Raw genomic sequence first — 13,995 nt, 5'->3', positions numbered from 1 at the left:
GAAAGAGTGGAGTGTGTACGTTGGGAGCAATTCCTGAGGCAATAGGGGGGGCTATGGTAGAGTCTCATTGTAAAATGCATTCCTGTTTTGGAAGTCCTAAACCAAAATAGGGCCTTTTCCTGCAACAGGTTAGTTCATGGGTGATTTCATATTTTCTTCTACTTTCCCATGAAGGGGAACAAATTGAGCCCCAATCTAAGGCAGCTTTTTTTTTTTTTGCGATACGCGGGCCTCTCACTGTTGTGGCCTCTCCCGTTGCAGAGCACAGGCTCTGGACGCGCAGGCTCCGGATGCGCGGGCTCAGCGGCCATGGCTCATGGGCCCCACCGCTCCGCGGCACGTGGGATCCTCCCGGACCGGGGCACGAACCCGTGTCCCCTGCATCGGCAGGCGGACACTCAACCACTGCCCCACCAGGGAAGCCCTTTAAGGCAGTTTTGCCTTAGGGAACTTGTCTGCTGTAGAACAAGGACAAAGAGATAGGTCAAGTTGTAATGAGATGACTTTTAGTACTTGAATGAAGAGATCTTCATCTTGGGTCGAGGACAGAAGATCCATAGTTCCTTCTACTGACTCTATGGCTGTTCTGTGTAGGCACTAGAGCCTCTTGCTAGAAGATGGATATGAATTGATTGCTGCTTTTCTTTCTTTTCCATTCTAACGTAATTTTTTCTATCACATTTATTGCATATGTTTTTAAAGCAGATTTACCTTAAAACTACCAGAAAACTTCCTGAAGCCAGCAAGGTCTTCCTTCCACTATCCCACCCATTCTCCTCACCCCACTCCAATGCCTCTCCTTTCCAGCTTTGCCTCCAGCTGGTGTACTAAACTATATTTGTCTGAGGCAAATTCCACGCCCCCCCCCCCTTTTTTTTCCAGCTCCTGTCTTCCTGGATTGAGAAATCCTGGCTTGCTCTGGATTTTTTTTTTTTTTTTTTTTGTCAGTCTCAGGTGTTTTTTCTTTTTCCCTTTGACATCAGGAACAGAGTCCTGGGTTTGTGTGGCTTTGTTGTCCACCTGTGGATCACTGATTGACCAGGCTGATGCCAGCAGGTCCTTCCGATCCCAAGGGATGGACTGGGTGGCATTTTTACCCATACTCTGAGACTGCCTATAATTGCATTGGTGCTGCACATACCTATGTGGAAAATATCTGGACTGTCAGGCTTGGGGTTAATTGGTTTCAGCTTACGTCTCAGGGGAGCAGAGTCCTAGTGCACATGCAGCCCTGGTTCAAGTGCCCAAACCAGCTTCCCTCCAAGTGGGGTGGCATCCTGAAGGAAAGCAATTCCTTTTTCTCCAACCCTTTCAACCACTGGCACACACAGGCCTGCCTCTAGCTCCTGTGAAATGAGACAGAGATGAAATCGTAGAATAAAAGTTTTCAAATGCAATTCATTGTTCATCAATACCCAGGAGTGGCAGGTATATATGCTTCCGTTTTCATGACAGGTCAAAGATGAAATTTGATTATGCTTTGAAGGGTGTGGTTTGCTTCTTGAAATTCCATGCGGTGTCTTTAAAAATGTGCTGCCCAGAGCAGCCTAAAGTGCCCTTATCTAACCAAGGGGAGGCACATTTGTCTGCATATATAGAGGCAGGAGACAGGAGCTGGCACTGGGAAAAGTTAAACCCAGCCTGCACAATGAAGAAACAGCTTAAGAAGGAGGCAGCTCCACACATTGAGCTAAGTAAGTAGCCAGCAAGTCAGTATGCAACAGCCCAGGGAAGTTGCCCACCTGAGCCCAACTGGAATGAGAGAAGGATGGCTCCAGCCATTTTATTTTCTAGTTGCAGTAGAAGTTCCCAAAGGAAAGGTTCTGGTCTGGAGGGACTTCATCAAGCCTTTCTGAAACTCCCCATATGTGCTGTAGAGAGATTCTCAGAACTAATTTGTGCATTTTCTTTTCTCTCTAGGAGAAATTCTGTATGGAAACTAGCCTGTACCAGATAACTGATGATGCTCAGCCCAGTTTTTTTGGGTCCTTGAATTTGTTTGTACTTTATTTGGATTTTCCTTTTTGCAGTTTACTCTCCTTTCCTCTTCTCTTGGACTCTTTTACCAACTAATAAAAATTTCTCCTAGCAGTTTTTACAGGAAGAAAGATGTTGGAGGGGTTTATGCTTTTCCTCTCTAGGCCTATGACTTGGTTAGATAAGTTTGGTTACCTTTAATGAAAGCAGTTATGGGGGCGATGGGGGGCGCAGGGAGAGGGGTGTCTAAGAATGTTTCTGGTAGCTCTAAACGACATTTAGAAAATTAGGGTGGTTAGTCAGACTATTTTCTCCTCTCTAAAGCACCACAAGTCTGGTCATCATCTTCAGAGAAAGACTCTGGGATGTGAGATTGAAACTGCGGATGGAGTGGGACTACTTTTGGGTAGATGGAGAATAAAGTTTGGGGGAGAAGCGAGGCCGCTGCGTAGGAGACCGGAAAACAATTCATTACCGAAGCTTGGGAATAGGGCAACTGATGCAGCCGAAGTGGCTGCACTAGCTGATGTTTCGCGGTTCCTCCCAGGTGTGGGGTGCTGTTGGTGGGGCAGCAGATACTATGATGTGGCTCTGGGGGCGAGAGGAAATGGCCCTGCCAGGTGGCTATACTTTGTAGGATGGAGCTGTATCTCTCACAGAGCCGCGTCTCAGAAGAAATGATCTTGATTTCCAGGACCTAACGTGAGGCCGCGGCGAACTACAGCAGGAAACTTACGTGTCTGCAGGTCGCCAGCGAGGTGGAAGACTCCAACCCACACTGTGGGTTGGACCAGCGCGAGCACTAGCTCTTCAGGAGACAGCTCCCGCCCGGGCCGCCGTGGCCCCGCCTCCAGCCTGTCCTGGGGAGGGCGGAGCGCCGCAATTTGCCGTCGGCCCGCCTTGCTCGCCGGCAGCCGAGGGGAATACGGAGAATCCAGCCAATAGGAAGGTGCAGCTGCGGTCCTGTCGGCCAATCGCGGGGCGTGTAGGGGCTAGGCTGGCGTGGCGCTAGTTCCAGGGGTATGGAGCCTCTGGCGCGGGGACAGACTGTCAGGTGGTTGCAGAGCCGGTAAGGTGGGGTGCAGGGCAGGTCAGAGGTCACGCGGGCGCCCGGCTTTCCCCGGGTTCCCCAGGAGCCCTGGGAGCTGGCGCCGGGGCCAGAATGGGGCTTGCGGGGCGCCGAGCGGGGCTGCGAGGGGCGGCACGGGCTGTGAGGGCCTGGGCGCGGGGTCCAGATGGAGCCGCATTATTCGAAGGAAGACCGAGAGGAGGGCGCCGGGAGCGGGGGGCGGGAAGGAAACGCCAGAGGTTGCAGCGGCCTCACCCCTTTCCCTTCGCGGCCTAAGAGAAATGGCCGAACCCCCGGCCAGACCAGCTGCGGGGCCGGGACCCGTGATCGACGGTGCGCTGACCCCGTTTCACGCCGCGGAAGAGGCCGACGGCCACGGGGCAAGGTCCCCGCGGCCGCCTTCTTATCTGCGGAGACCTGGCGCCCCGACTGCTCCCTGGGCTTCCCTTCGCCCCACTTCAACAAAAGAATTCATTTTACTGCAGCCGACATCCAGGGAGCGCCTTCGTGTGAGGGGCCTGGGCAGGTCGCTGAGTACTTGTGTGTAGATTGGTTTTAGGGCTGTTTGTGCAGCCTCCAGGCTCCAGGCACCTTTGTAGGGGGCATTATTGTGCACGGTATGTGAGTGGGGTGGCAGCTCTCCATCTGTTTGGTTTCATATGTCCCTGCTTTTAAAGCTATGCTAATTTTTTTTGATGTTACGCCTTTGGGTTCCTTTTCACTTGGTTTCCCCCAATTCCCTTCATATATCAGATTATTTCAAAGAGCATCATTGGGGTAGAAGTTGGGGAACCTGGGCTTGGAATTACCTATGTGTAAAGTGAAGATATTCTCATATCGTGCACTGCTTTCAAAGGAACGTTATGAAGTTAAGGGAATGTGACATCTCTTTAAAGTGAAAAGCAAAAGCAAAAATTATATGGAAGGGGAGGCAAGAGGAAGCGGGTTTCCAGAGGTCATAATTGTAGTGAATATTGGTGAAACCAGGGGACACTGTGTTTCTACCTTGACTCCAGTGGAATCTGAACCCCGACTAGTTTGCAGCACTTCTTGGCTCTGTAAACCTTTGAGCAAGGTGCTTAGCCCCTTTGTTCTTTTGTTTCCACATACTTAAAATGGGGATTGATAACATCAATCTTAAAGAGTTGGTGGTGAGTATTAAATGTGTTAATATTCTTAAAGTGCTTAGAACAATTCCTGGCATTTAAGTGTTTTATTATTACCTACAAGTGCCTTCTTTCCCCTAAAAGATTCCACACTAACAGAATTCTGACCTTACTACTTATCCTTCTTCAAAATCCTGTGAGCCTATTGCCAATGAACCCTTAGGCCTGTTTTCCATCCACGTCATTCATGATCTGAGGCTATAGTATAGTTACGTGTGACTAGAGGTTTTCTGCTGGGTGTTTATCATTAAATAAGGTTGGAAACTTCCTCTATACAGTGCTGGGTATGTCCATGATAGCTGTGTTGGGTAAATGAAAACTTCTTTGACTGTTTAGTTTTTCATTGGATGATATTTCATTTACAGTCTTGGCCTAGACACAGTTTTTTGGGGATCCAATACCAAAAAGGCCATGATTACAGCATTCTTGGTTTCTCTTGTTTCCCGGATGGCTGGGACGTGGGCGGGGAATTTCTGGGCAGCCTGGCAGCACTTCTGGTAGTGAATGGGGAAGCTTCTAATCTTCCCCATTCTAATTCTAATTCTAATCTAATCTTCCTCTACTGTTAGGAAATCAGCGGTGATCCCTTGGAATACTCCACAGAGCTCCTAAGCAGCTTTGGTTCAGTTTTGACTCAGTGAAGTGAAGGTTAGAGGTTAAAGAGTCGTATCTATTGATACAAAGCAGCATCTTTTCTACTTGACTTTTAGTGCTAAGAGCTTGGGTGGGTGCTGTGGAATCGAAGACATCTTTATTCCCTGTTTCCTTACTATGTATGTCTGCTGCCATACTTATGCCCTTTCTGTGAGCTTAAAAGTCCCTCTCAGATTCTCTTGGTACTGTCCGGAAAGCTCTAATGGAAGACTTTTTTGTCTTCCAGTTCTCCCCTTCCAAGAAAGCTGCTGTTTATATAGGTAGCATTACTGGAAACTAATCACAAAATGAGAAACTTTGAGTTTACTAAAAAGAACATTGCTAACTGCACAGTCTGCTGGCCCAGTTTGACTGAAGTACACATAGTGTGAGTTTAGTTATTTAGCTTTGGAGTAAGACAGTTTAGTACTTGTATAGGGTTGAAAGTTGGATGTTGGCTTGGTGAGAGTGGAGGACAGTGTCTTTGTGAAACCTCTGTGCTTTAATAAGGACAGGGAGTGACACCTTTAAAGAGTTGAGTGTTTGAGGCAGAAAGGGAAGCCTTTTGCCTTAATATTGTTGTCATCTTTATCATGTGAGTCCCTCTGGTTTTAATAAAATATTTTGGAAAAGAAAAGGCAGGGAGTATTTGACTGTACCTAATGTAAGGAGTTAGAAGTCCTAGATCCTTGTTGTCTCACCCATCCGATGCCATTTATTCTTTTGCTAATTTAACAGACATGTATTGAACAATTAACATTTATTGGCCCCTGGAGACACAAAGACAAGGCCTCCGGGTATCATCAGGAATATCATGGATATAATAAAACAACAATGTATTATGAACAATAATAACATCAGAATGGAATATAAAACAGTTGGCCAGGGATGATAAAAATATATTTATTGTCTAATTCCTCTTCCACATTTTAAAAAATTAATTTATTTATGGCTGCGTTGGGTCTTCGTTGCTACGCGCAGGCTTTCTCCAGTTACGGCGAGTGGGGGCTATGCTTCGTGTGGTGTGCAGGCTTGTCATTGCGGTGGCTTCTCTTGTTGTGGAGCATGGGCTCTAGGTGCACGGGCTTCAGTAGTTGTGGCACGTGGGCTCAGTAGTTGTGTCTCGCGGGCTCTAGAGCTCAGGCTCAGTAGTGGTGGCGCATGGGCTTAGGTGCTCTGAAGCATGTGGGATCTTCCCAGACCAGGGATTGAACCCGGGTCTTCTGCATTGGCAGGCAGATTTTTTAACCACTGCGCCACCAGGGAAGTCTTCCACTTTTAATTTAAGGTCAGAGTAACTTAAGTGTAAGGACCAGTTCCCAGTAAAGACTTAAATTAGGAAATTAGGGTTCTCAGGCTTGTCTTTGTTCTTATTGCTAGTAGGTCATCTTGTGTGGGTTATTTTTGTTTGTTTTGGTCCCATTTATCACTAACAATCAAGTGTCTATTAAAATTCCTAGGTAATGAAAGGAGGCTACAAGTTAACTATTGAACTTGTAGCAGGTTCCAAAGAGCAGAAGGAGGCATGTATGAGGCTGGAGAATCTTATATGTCTGTCTTTACAGACAGTTTTTCTTTGCTTTAAGCAAAGAAACATTGAGGAAGATATGTACTTAAAATTGTTAAGGTCAGTCTGCATTGGGGGGGCCAGTATCTGTCATTGGAATAAATAAGTTGAATGTAATCTAATAATAATCTTTCTTCACATTTACCAGAGAACAGCTACTTAAGCAAGTATAAGGGCAAAGCACTTTTTTTCTGAGGCAAGAAGTGGGTATAGACTGATTTAATAGACTTTCTTACTTCATTGTAAAGAGGTCTTTGACATTTTCACAGAGCTTGGAGTTGTGTTCCAGTGTAGACGTGTCACGCCAGGAGGCCAGGTTGGGCCGCAAAGGGGAAATGCAGTGCTGTAAACTTCAGGTTGGGAGGAAATCGGGGGAAGCCTCACACTGTGAGAGCTGGGAGGAACAAAGACCAAGTTATAGTTTCTGGAAGTAAGATATTAGTGACCCTGACGTGTGAGCAGTCAAGGAGATTTGACGCTGGCTAAGCCTCAGAGCTCTGAGCAGAGAAAGTGAAGAGCTCTATTTAACGGGTATTAATTGGGCCCTTGTAATTCTGAAGTCTCTGGTTGATGGGTGATATTTTTGTCTAAAAGTTCAGTACTTCTTGACAGCCTGGCCACGTTTCTCCCCACTGTTATCGTCTTTGACACCCAGGCAGCCGGTTTTATTATCAACTGTACTCTTCCTCCCCTTATCTTACCCCCTCTCTCCTCTTCTTGCTGCTTAAGATTTTCTTTTTCTCTTCTTTCTTTATCATTAGATGTTCTCCATGTCAGGTTTTCCTTTCAACCATCAAACAGATTTTCAAAAGTCTAACTCAAGTGGAAGTAGCAAACTTGATGCTGAGCTGAAACTTGTAGTTCTCTGGTGGACTAAGGGAGATGTTTCCAATTTTGAGATTATTACTATGGAATACAAAGTCAGTAACATGAACAGTCTTTCTCAGTGGCCATTGTGCGCACGTGCGAGAGAGTGCGAGAGAGAGAGAGAGAGAGAGAGAGAGAGCTGCAGACAGAGTGAGCACCATAGAACCAAAGAGAATTACTCTCAAGCCTTAATCTGTGTGGGAGGGAGGGAGGGAGGGAGAGGGAGAGAGAGAGATTGAGGGGATCTGATGTGTGTTAAGCACATTGTACAATAGCAGCACTGTTTGTACTTTATGAACTGGGTGTGTTTGTGTGACTTTCAGCTTACCGAAATATTACTCACTTAGGTAGAGGGGATTAGAGTTTCCAGGCCTTTTTCTTAAACTAAAGGGGATTAGAGTTTCCAGGCCTTTTTCTTAAACTAACACCAGAGGGGCTTTTTGCTTTGTTCTTATGTCAGGAAGTAGATGTAATCTGTCTCCAACCTTTTTTTCATTTTGTCATTTTATATCAAATTCATTTTAATGAGAGAAAAATAGGATTATTTTTTATTCAAGTTGAAAAAATAATTACAAACTTCACATCCTCAATTATAATTTAGAAATTCAACATGGCTTTTCTAAACTGTTTCTCTCCCATCATCCCCAGTGGGGGCAAATTGAGTTTTGGAATTAATTAGATGTATATCCTGATGGAAAGACTTGGAAATTGGTGCTTCTTTATTGACCTGGAATGGAAAAACAGAGGAAGTAATAATTTCTCATTTTAAAAAATGGCTAGTAATATTCCTTATTAAAATACATAGGGTTCAGACAGCAGTTAGATCTGTTTGAACCACTGAATATTTCAGTTTTGTTGACTCCCAGTCATGAGGGGCAGGAGCTCACCTTCATGAAGAACAGCTTGCACAGTATAGATGTTAGACTAACAGGCATGATTTAGTAGGAATATCAAGTGCTTTAGCCTTCAAAGTAGACCTTTAGAGAAAAGGGAATTTTAGAAGGATCTGGAAATCTTTACATTTTCTTCAAAACAAATGGAATTGTTTTTTTATCACAACTCCTTTTTATTCTCTAATAAACAACTTGGGTATCACTTTTTAAAGCCTGTACATCTGGCAGTTTCCACTTTGTCACCAGCATGTTGCTGGCACTGAACGTTGGCTGAGGAAACATCAAGGGGGAGAAGAGATGGCTTTGGCAGTCAACTTTAAACATTCCTGTTCACATTTTTTTTTTTTTTTTTTTGCGGTATGCGGGCCTCTCACTGTTGCGGCCTCTCCCGTTGCGGAGTACAGGCTCCGGACGTGCAGGCTCAGCGGCCATGGCTCATGGGCCCAGCCGCTCTGCGGCATGTGGGATCTTCCCGGACCGGGGCACAAACCCGTGTCCCCTGCATCGGCAGGCGGACTCTCAACCGCTGCACCACCAGGGAAGCCCTTCCTGTTCACATTTATCTAATCAATTGATTCCATGCACACTTTTCTAGTTGCCTTTATGAAACTTCTTTTCCTACTTAATGTTGTCTCTGATTTTATTTATACAAGGTGGGGGGAGGAATAAAGGGGAGAGGAATTAGAGGACTGTTCAAAGACATTCCTCTCCAAAACTTAAAATTAATTTTAGGGAGACCTTTGCAACAATGAACGCAGTTCTAAAATCAGTGAAATGGTTCGGGGTGCCTTTGCTCTCTGTAGAAGGATTTTATAAGAAAAAATTAATTTAAATTCAAACTTTTTTTTAACCATGGGGGGAAAACGTTTAAGTTGAAGTTATATATGTACTTTAATACTCAGTATTTCATACTTTCTTGGTGGCATTTTTTTTTTTTTTTGCGGCACGCGGGCCTCTCACTGTTGTGGCCTCTCCCGTTGCAGAGCACAGGCTCCAGACGCGCAGGCTCAGTGGCCATAGCTCACGGGCCCAGCCGCTCCGCGGCATGTGGGATCTTCCCGGACCGGGGCACGAACCCGTGTCCCCTGCATTGGCAGGCGGACTCTCAACTGCTGCGCCACCAGGGAAACCCTCTTGGTGGCAATTTTAAAAACTGATTTCGGCTATCCAAATTGTTCTTCTAGAGTTCTTGTAAATGATAAGGGAACACATGGAATTATTATTAATTAAGTGTTCGGAATTTATTATAGCTAGTATGTGTTTGGGGGGGTATAATTGTTTATTTTGATATAATTTCAAACTTACAGACGAGTTGCAAGGATAGTATTAGGGAATAAATGCTTTCAGGATAGGGTGATATGATAGTAGTAAGCAGCAGGTGCCTTGGGGGAACATGAAAGAGGGCGTTTAACCCAAATTAGGGAGTCAGGAAACACTTTCCTGAGGAGAATTTTTCTAATTCTTTGTATTCAGGTGAAACTTCCAAATCACAATTTCAGAGCTTGGTTGTTTGCACACTAAGTCAAAGTAGTAGTAAGTTAAGCTTGAGGCCATATATGCCTGCTCACCAGACGGCTTCAGATCTCTGATTGTCCCTTGTGAAGCTTTATCAGAGAGAACTGATAAGTCCCTGAAGTGTTCATTGAGAAACTGAACGTCCCTGAGGTGTTCGTTGAGAAACTGAGTAAACCTATGTGACCTTTATGTTTTAAAAAAATAAACAATACAGGTACATGGTAAAAAAAATTTTTTAAATGCAAAACTGTATACAACAGTGTATATTCAGTGAGAGGTCTTCCTTTCGCCTGACCTCTTTTGTGCTCCCCCACTGCTTCCTCTTAGGGACGGCAATACCAGTTTTTGGCATGTCCTTTGGATATCGTCTGTACATGTATGTGTGTATTCTCTCTCTCTCTCTCTTTCTCTTTTTTGCTACATAAATGATAGCATGCTGTTCTATAAACTGGGTTTTTAACTTCACAGTATATCTTGGAGATTGTTTCCTATTAATCCATATAAATCTGCCTTATTTATGGCGTTCCATCCTATAAATGTACTAGGTTGTTTGAGTCTTTTTACACTACAAACAGTGCTGTGGGAGATATTCTTGCACATACTTCCTGTGGGACTGTTTCTTCAGTATGCATTCTTAGAAATGGAATTGCTGCGTCAAAGGATATGTAGGCTTTTGACGTTTAGACAAAATGTAATTAGCATTCTTATCTTGTAAAATAGTCTTACAACTTTTGATAAGGAATCGGATAAAATAGTTATTACATTGAACCATGAGTGCCATTTTTTTCCTGCTGTCGAGAGGAGGAAACTTACTGGCTTTAAGAAAAGGTGACACTTAGTGGTTGGGGGTGAGCTAGAATATCAAAGCAGTGTTAATCATAGTTATCAGAGTACTGCTGGGTTGATTCTTGTTGCTTGTGTCTCCACTTGATCTTTTTCTTTTTTAAAAAATTTTCTTTTTGTTTATTTATTTTTGGCTGCATTGGGTCTTTGTCGCCGTGCGGGCTTTCTCTAGTTGCGGCGAGCAGGGGCTTCTCTTCATTGCTGTGTGTGGGCTTCTCATTGCGGTGGCTTCTCCTGCTGCGGAGCATGGGCTCTAGGTGCGCGGGCTTCAGTAGTTGTGACACTCAAGCTCAGTAGCTGTGGCTCGAGGGCTCAAGAGCACAGGCTCAGTAGTTGTGGCGCACGGGCTTAGCTGCTCCGTAGCATGTGGGATCTTCCCGGACCAGGGCTCGAACCCGTGTCCCCTGCACTGGCAGGTGGATTCTTAACCACTGCTCCACTGGGTCAGCCCGATCTTTTTCTTAATGTAATTAAATGACTGAAATGACCTGGTGGTATGGTCCTAGAGAGCAAAACTGTCTTACTCTTAACTTACTGCTTCCATATGGGTGTTCAGTTTTCATGGAGACTTAAATACTGTGCAGCACACCAAGCATACTGACCCTCTGTTCCCTGCCATAGTTATATTCTCTAGACACTATAAACAGTGGAGTTTATAGTTTGTTGACTCAATGTTTTGATGAGAAAGTTCGAATCTAGGGAATTCCCTGGCGGCCCAGTGGTTAGGACTCGGTGCTTTCAGTGCTGGGGCCCTGGTTTGATCAGTGGTCAGGGAACTAAGATCCCGCAAGCTGAGAGGTGCTGCCAAAAAAAAAAAAAATGCTGGAATCTAGAATCATTTTCTCTCTTGGAATAATATATTCCTGAGATTTCAGACTTCTTGTATTTTATCGGCTCTGTAGGTAATCATGGGAGTAATCACTTAAAATACTAATAGTAATTATTAAAAATTTTATCTTGAGATATTTCTGTTTAAAATTATTTAACACCTTTTCACATTTCAGACTTGGGGAAAAACACACTACTATCTCAATTGTTTGTTTTTTTAAAAAAAGAAATTATTTATTTATTTATTTATGGCTGCGTTGGGTCTTCATTGCTGCATGTGGGCATTCTCTAGTTGTGGTGAGCGGGGGCTACACTTTGTTGTGGTGCTCAGGCTTCTCATTGCGGTGGCTTCTCTTGTTGTGGAGCACGGGCTCTAGGCACGCGGGCTTCAGTAGTGTGGCATGCGGGCTCAGTAGTTGTGGCTTGCGGGCTCTAGAGTGCGGGCTCATTAGTTGTGGCACATGGGCTTAGTTGCTCTGCGGCACGTGGGATCTTCCCAGACCAGGGCTCGAACCCGTGTCCCCTGCACTGGCAGGCGGATTCTTAACCACTGTGCCACCAGGGAAGTCCTGCTTTTTAAATATAAGTTTTAAAGGCCTGTTTTGGATAGGAATCTTACTCACATGTGTTAAACACTTCTGTGCCTTCTGAAACAGGATATCAGTCATCAGTGCAAAAGTAATCTAATTGAATTGGTTCTTCGTGAGTAGGACTGCAATTAGAAACTCGAGTTATTCTTTTTTTTTTTTTGCGGTACGCGGGCCTCTCACTGTCGTGGCCTCTCCCGTTGCGGAGCACTGGCTCTGGAAGCGCAGGCTCAGCGGCCATGGCTCACGGGCGCAGCCGCTCCGTGGCATGTGGGGTCCTCCTGGACCGGGGCACGAACCCGTGTCCCCTGCATCAGCAGGCGGACTCTCAACCACTGCGCCACCAGGAAAGCCCCTTGAGTTATTCTTAATAATAATATAATGTTAATATTCTTTAAAAAAAAAAACCACTGTTAATGCTTTTTTGCACTTCTTCCTATTTTAATTAATTAATTAATTAATTTATTTATTGGCTGCAATGTGCAGCTTACAGGATCTCAGTTCCCCAACCAGGGGTTGAACCCGGGCCACAGCAGTGAAAGCCTAGAATCCTAACCACTAGGCCACCAGAGAACTCCTAATAATAATATTCTTTTTTTTGGCGGGGGCCGGGGGAGGATGGTGCTCTGTGTGGCTTGTGGGATCTTAGTTCCCCGACCAGGGATCGAACCTGCACCCTTGGCAGTGAAAGCACGGAGTCCTAACCACTGGACCACCAGGGAATTCCCAATAATACATATATTTTAAAAAATATTTATTTATTTATTTGGCTATGCCGGGTCTTAGTTGCAGCACGCGGGATCTTCATTGCAGCATGTGGGATCTTTTAGTTGCGGCATGCGAGATCTAGTTCCCTGACCAGGGATCGAACACAGGCCCCCTGCGTTGGGAGCGTGTAGTCTTAACCATTGGACCACCAGGGAAGTCCTCCCAGTAATATTCTTCATAATAATGTTCTCAGAGCTGATTGAAGTATAAGGAAGTTGCCTCATACCAAATAGCCCAAGACTTTCCCGTAAGAGCCATAGTCTCAGATCTGATTTGTGGTTTCTAGTTTATTGTGTGTTATCCTGGCTTCTTAGAATTATATATAAAATAAAAGTAAAAAGGCTCTGAGTGGGGCCTAGGAGCTGTGCTGTGATTGGAATCCAAGTGGCACTGCTACTGAGTAGTCGGATGTGTAAATCCCATTTAGGTGAGGTGCTATTGTAACTGGCTGAAAGAGGGGTTGGATTTAGTCAGTAGTTTTGGGATCTGTTGGCGAAACCATCTGGTGGCTCACTCAAACTCTGATAGGAAGGACGTTACTCTTGTTCATTATAACAAGATACTTGATATTGGTGACTATAGACATGAAAGATTATGTTTTCCAAATTAGCAAGTGGTGATATGTTTTACATTCCAGAAGATAGATGAAACCTAAAACCCCCTTCAGATCTTAATTCTGTAATTTTGCAAAATATGTATAGAATATGTTGATAGACTATCAAAGAAAGTAGAGCACTGTTCAAATAGGGGCAATAAAGGTACAATAGTGGGAAAAGACTATTTAATTAGTAAAAGTTAGCTAAGGGGAGGCTTCATCACTTTTTCAGTAGATTAGTTATTGGAATTTAAGGGGGGGCATTTAACAATTAATACTGCTTACCTTTCCCTTTCTAAATTTGGAATCAACTGAGAAATAGATTCCTTAATCAGTAGATCAAAATTTTACAAAATCAGCCTTATTGGTGGGATTGACTGGAGAATATGCCATAGATCTGTGGCCCAATGGGCTTACTAATATCTCCCTGCCCCCCCAGTTAAACTTAACCCAATAGGATGCTGGACATCTGGGATACCCCCTCACCCCAGCCCCGCCTCAGGCTGCTTATTGCTGAGGGAGAGAAGTGCAGGCATGCTGCCTTGTCCTCCTGGTGCCTCAGCTCTCCTTGAGAGCCCAGGAGGGGAGGGCCATGGTCATTAGTTTCTTCTCCCAGTTGTTGAAGTGTTGGGGAATGAGACCTGAAACCTTACAGCTGAAGTCTCCAGGGAAATGTGAGGCTGGGAA

General features: G+C 44.8%; 1 protein-coding gene across 4 annotated transcripts in view; it reads left to right on the top strand.

Moving 5' to 3' along the window:
• The first annotated feature begins 1,596 nt into the window (after positions 1 to 1,596).
• SLC11A2 (solute carrier family 11 member 2) overlaps positions 1,597 to 13,995 on the top strand; it is a 32,919-nt gene continuing 20,520 nt past the window's right edge. Inside the window, exon 1 of one of the 4 annotated variants that reach the window (XM_007452302.1) lies at positions 1,597 to 1,694. In XM_007452302.1, coding sequence (XP_007452364.1) covers positions 1,649 to 1,694 — 46 coding nt within the window. In that variant the 5' untranslated portion in view covers positions 1,597 to 1,648. Of the gene's footprint in view, positions 1,695 to 2,979; positions 3,052 to 11,163; positions 11,177 to 13,995 lie in introns of those variants that run through there. The other 3 variants (XM_007452306.1, XM_007452305.1, XM_007452307.1) reach the window with 3 other exon arrangements.

This window comes from Lipotes vexillifer, unplaced genomic scaffold, assembly GCF_000442215.2.
Source record: "Lipotes vexillifer unplaced genomic scaffold, Lipotes_vexillifer_v1.1 scaffold422, whole genome shotgun sequence".
In the NCBI taxonomy this organism is placed as follows: domain Eukaryota; kingdom Metazoa; phylum Chordata; class Mammalia; order Artiodactyla; family Lipotidae; genus Lipotes; species Lipotes vexillifer.
This window is presented reverse-complemented; position numbering and strand designations above follow the sequence as displayed.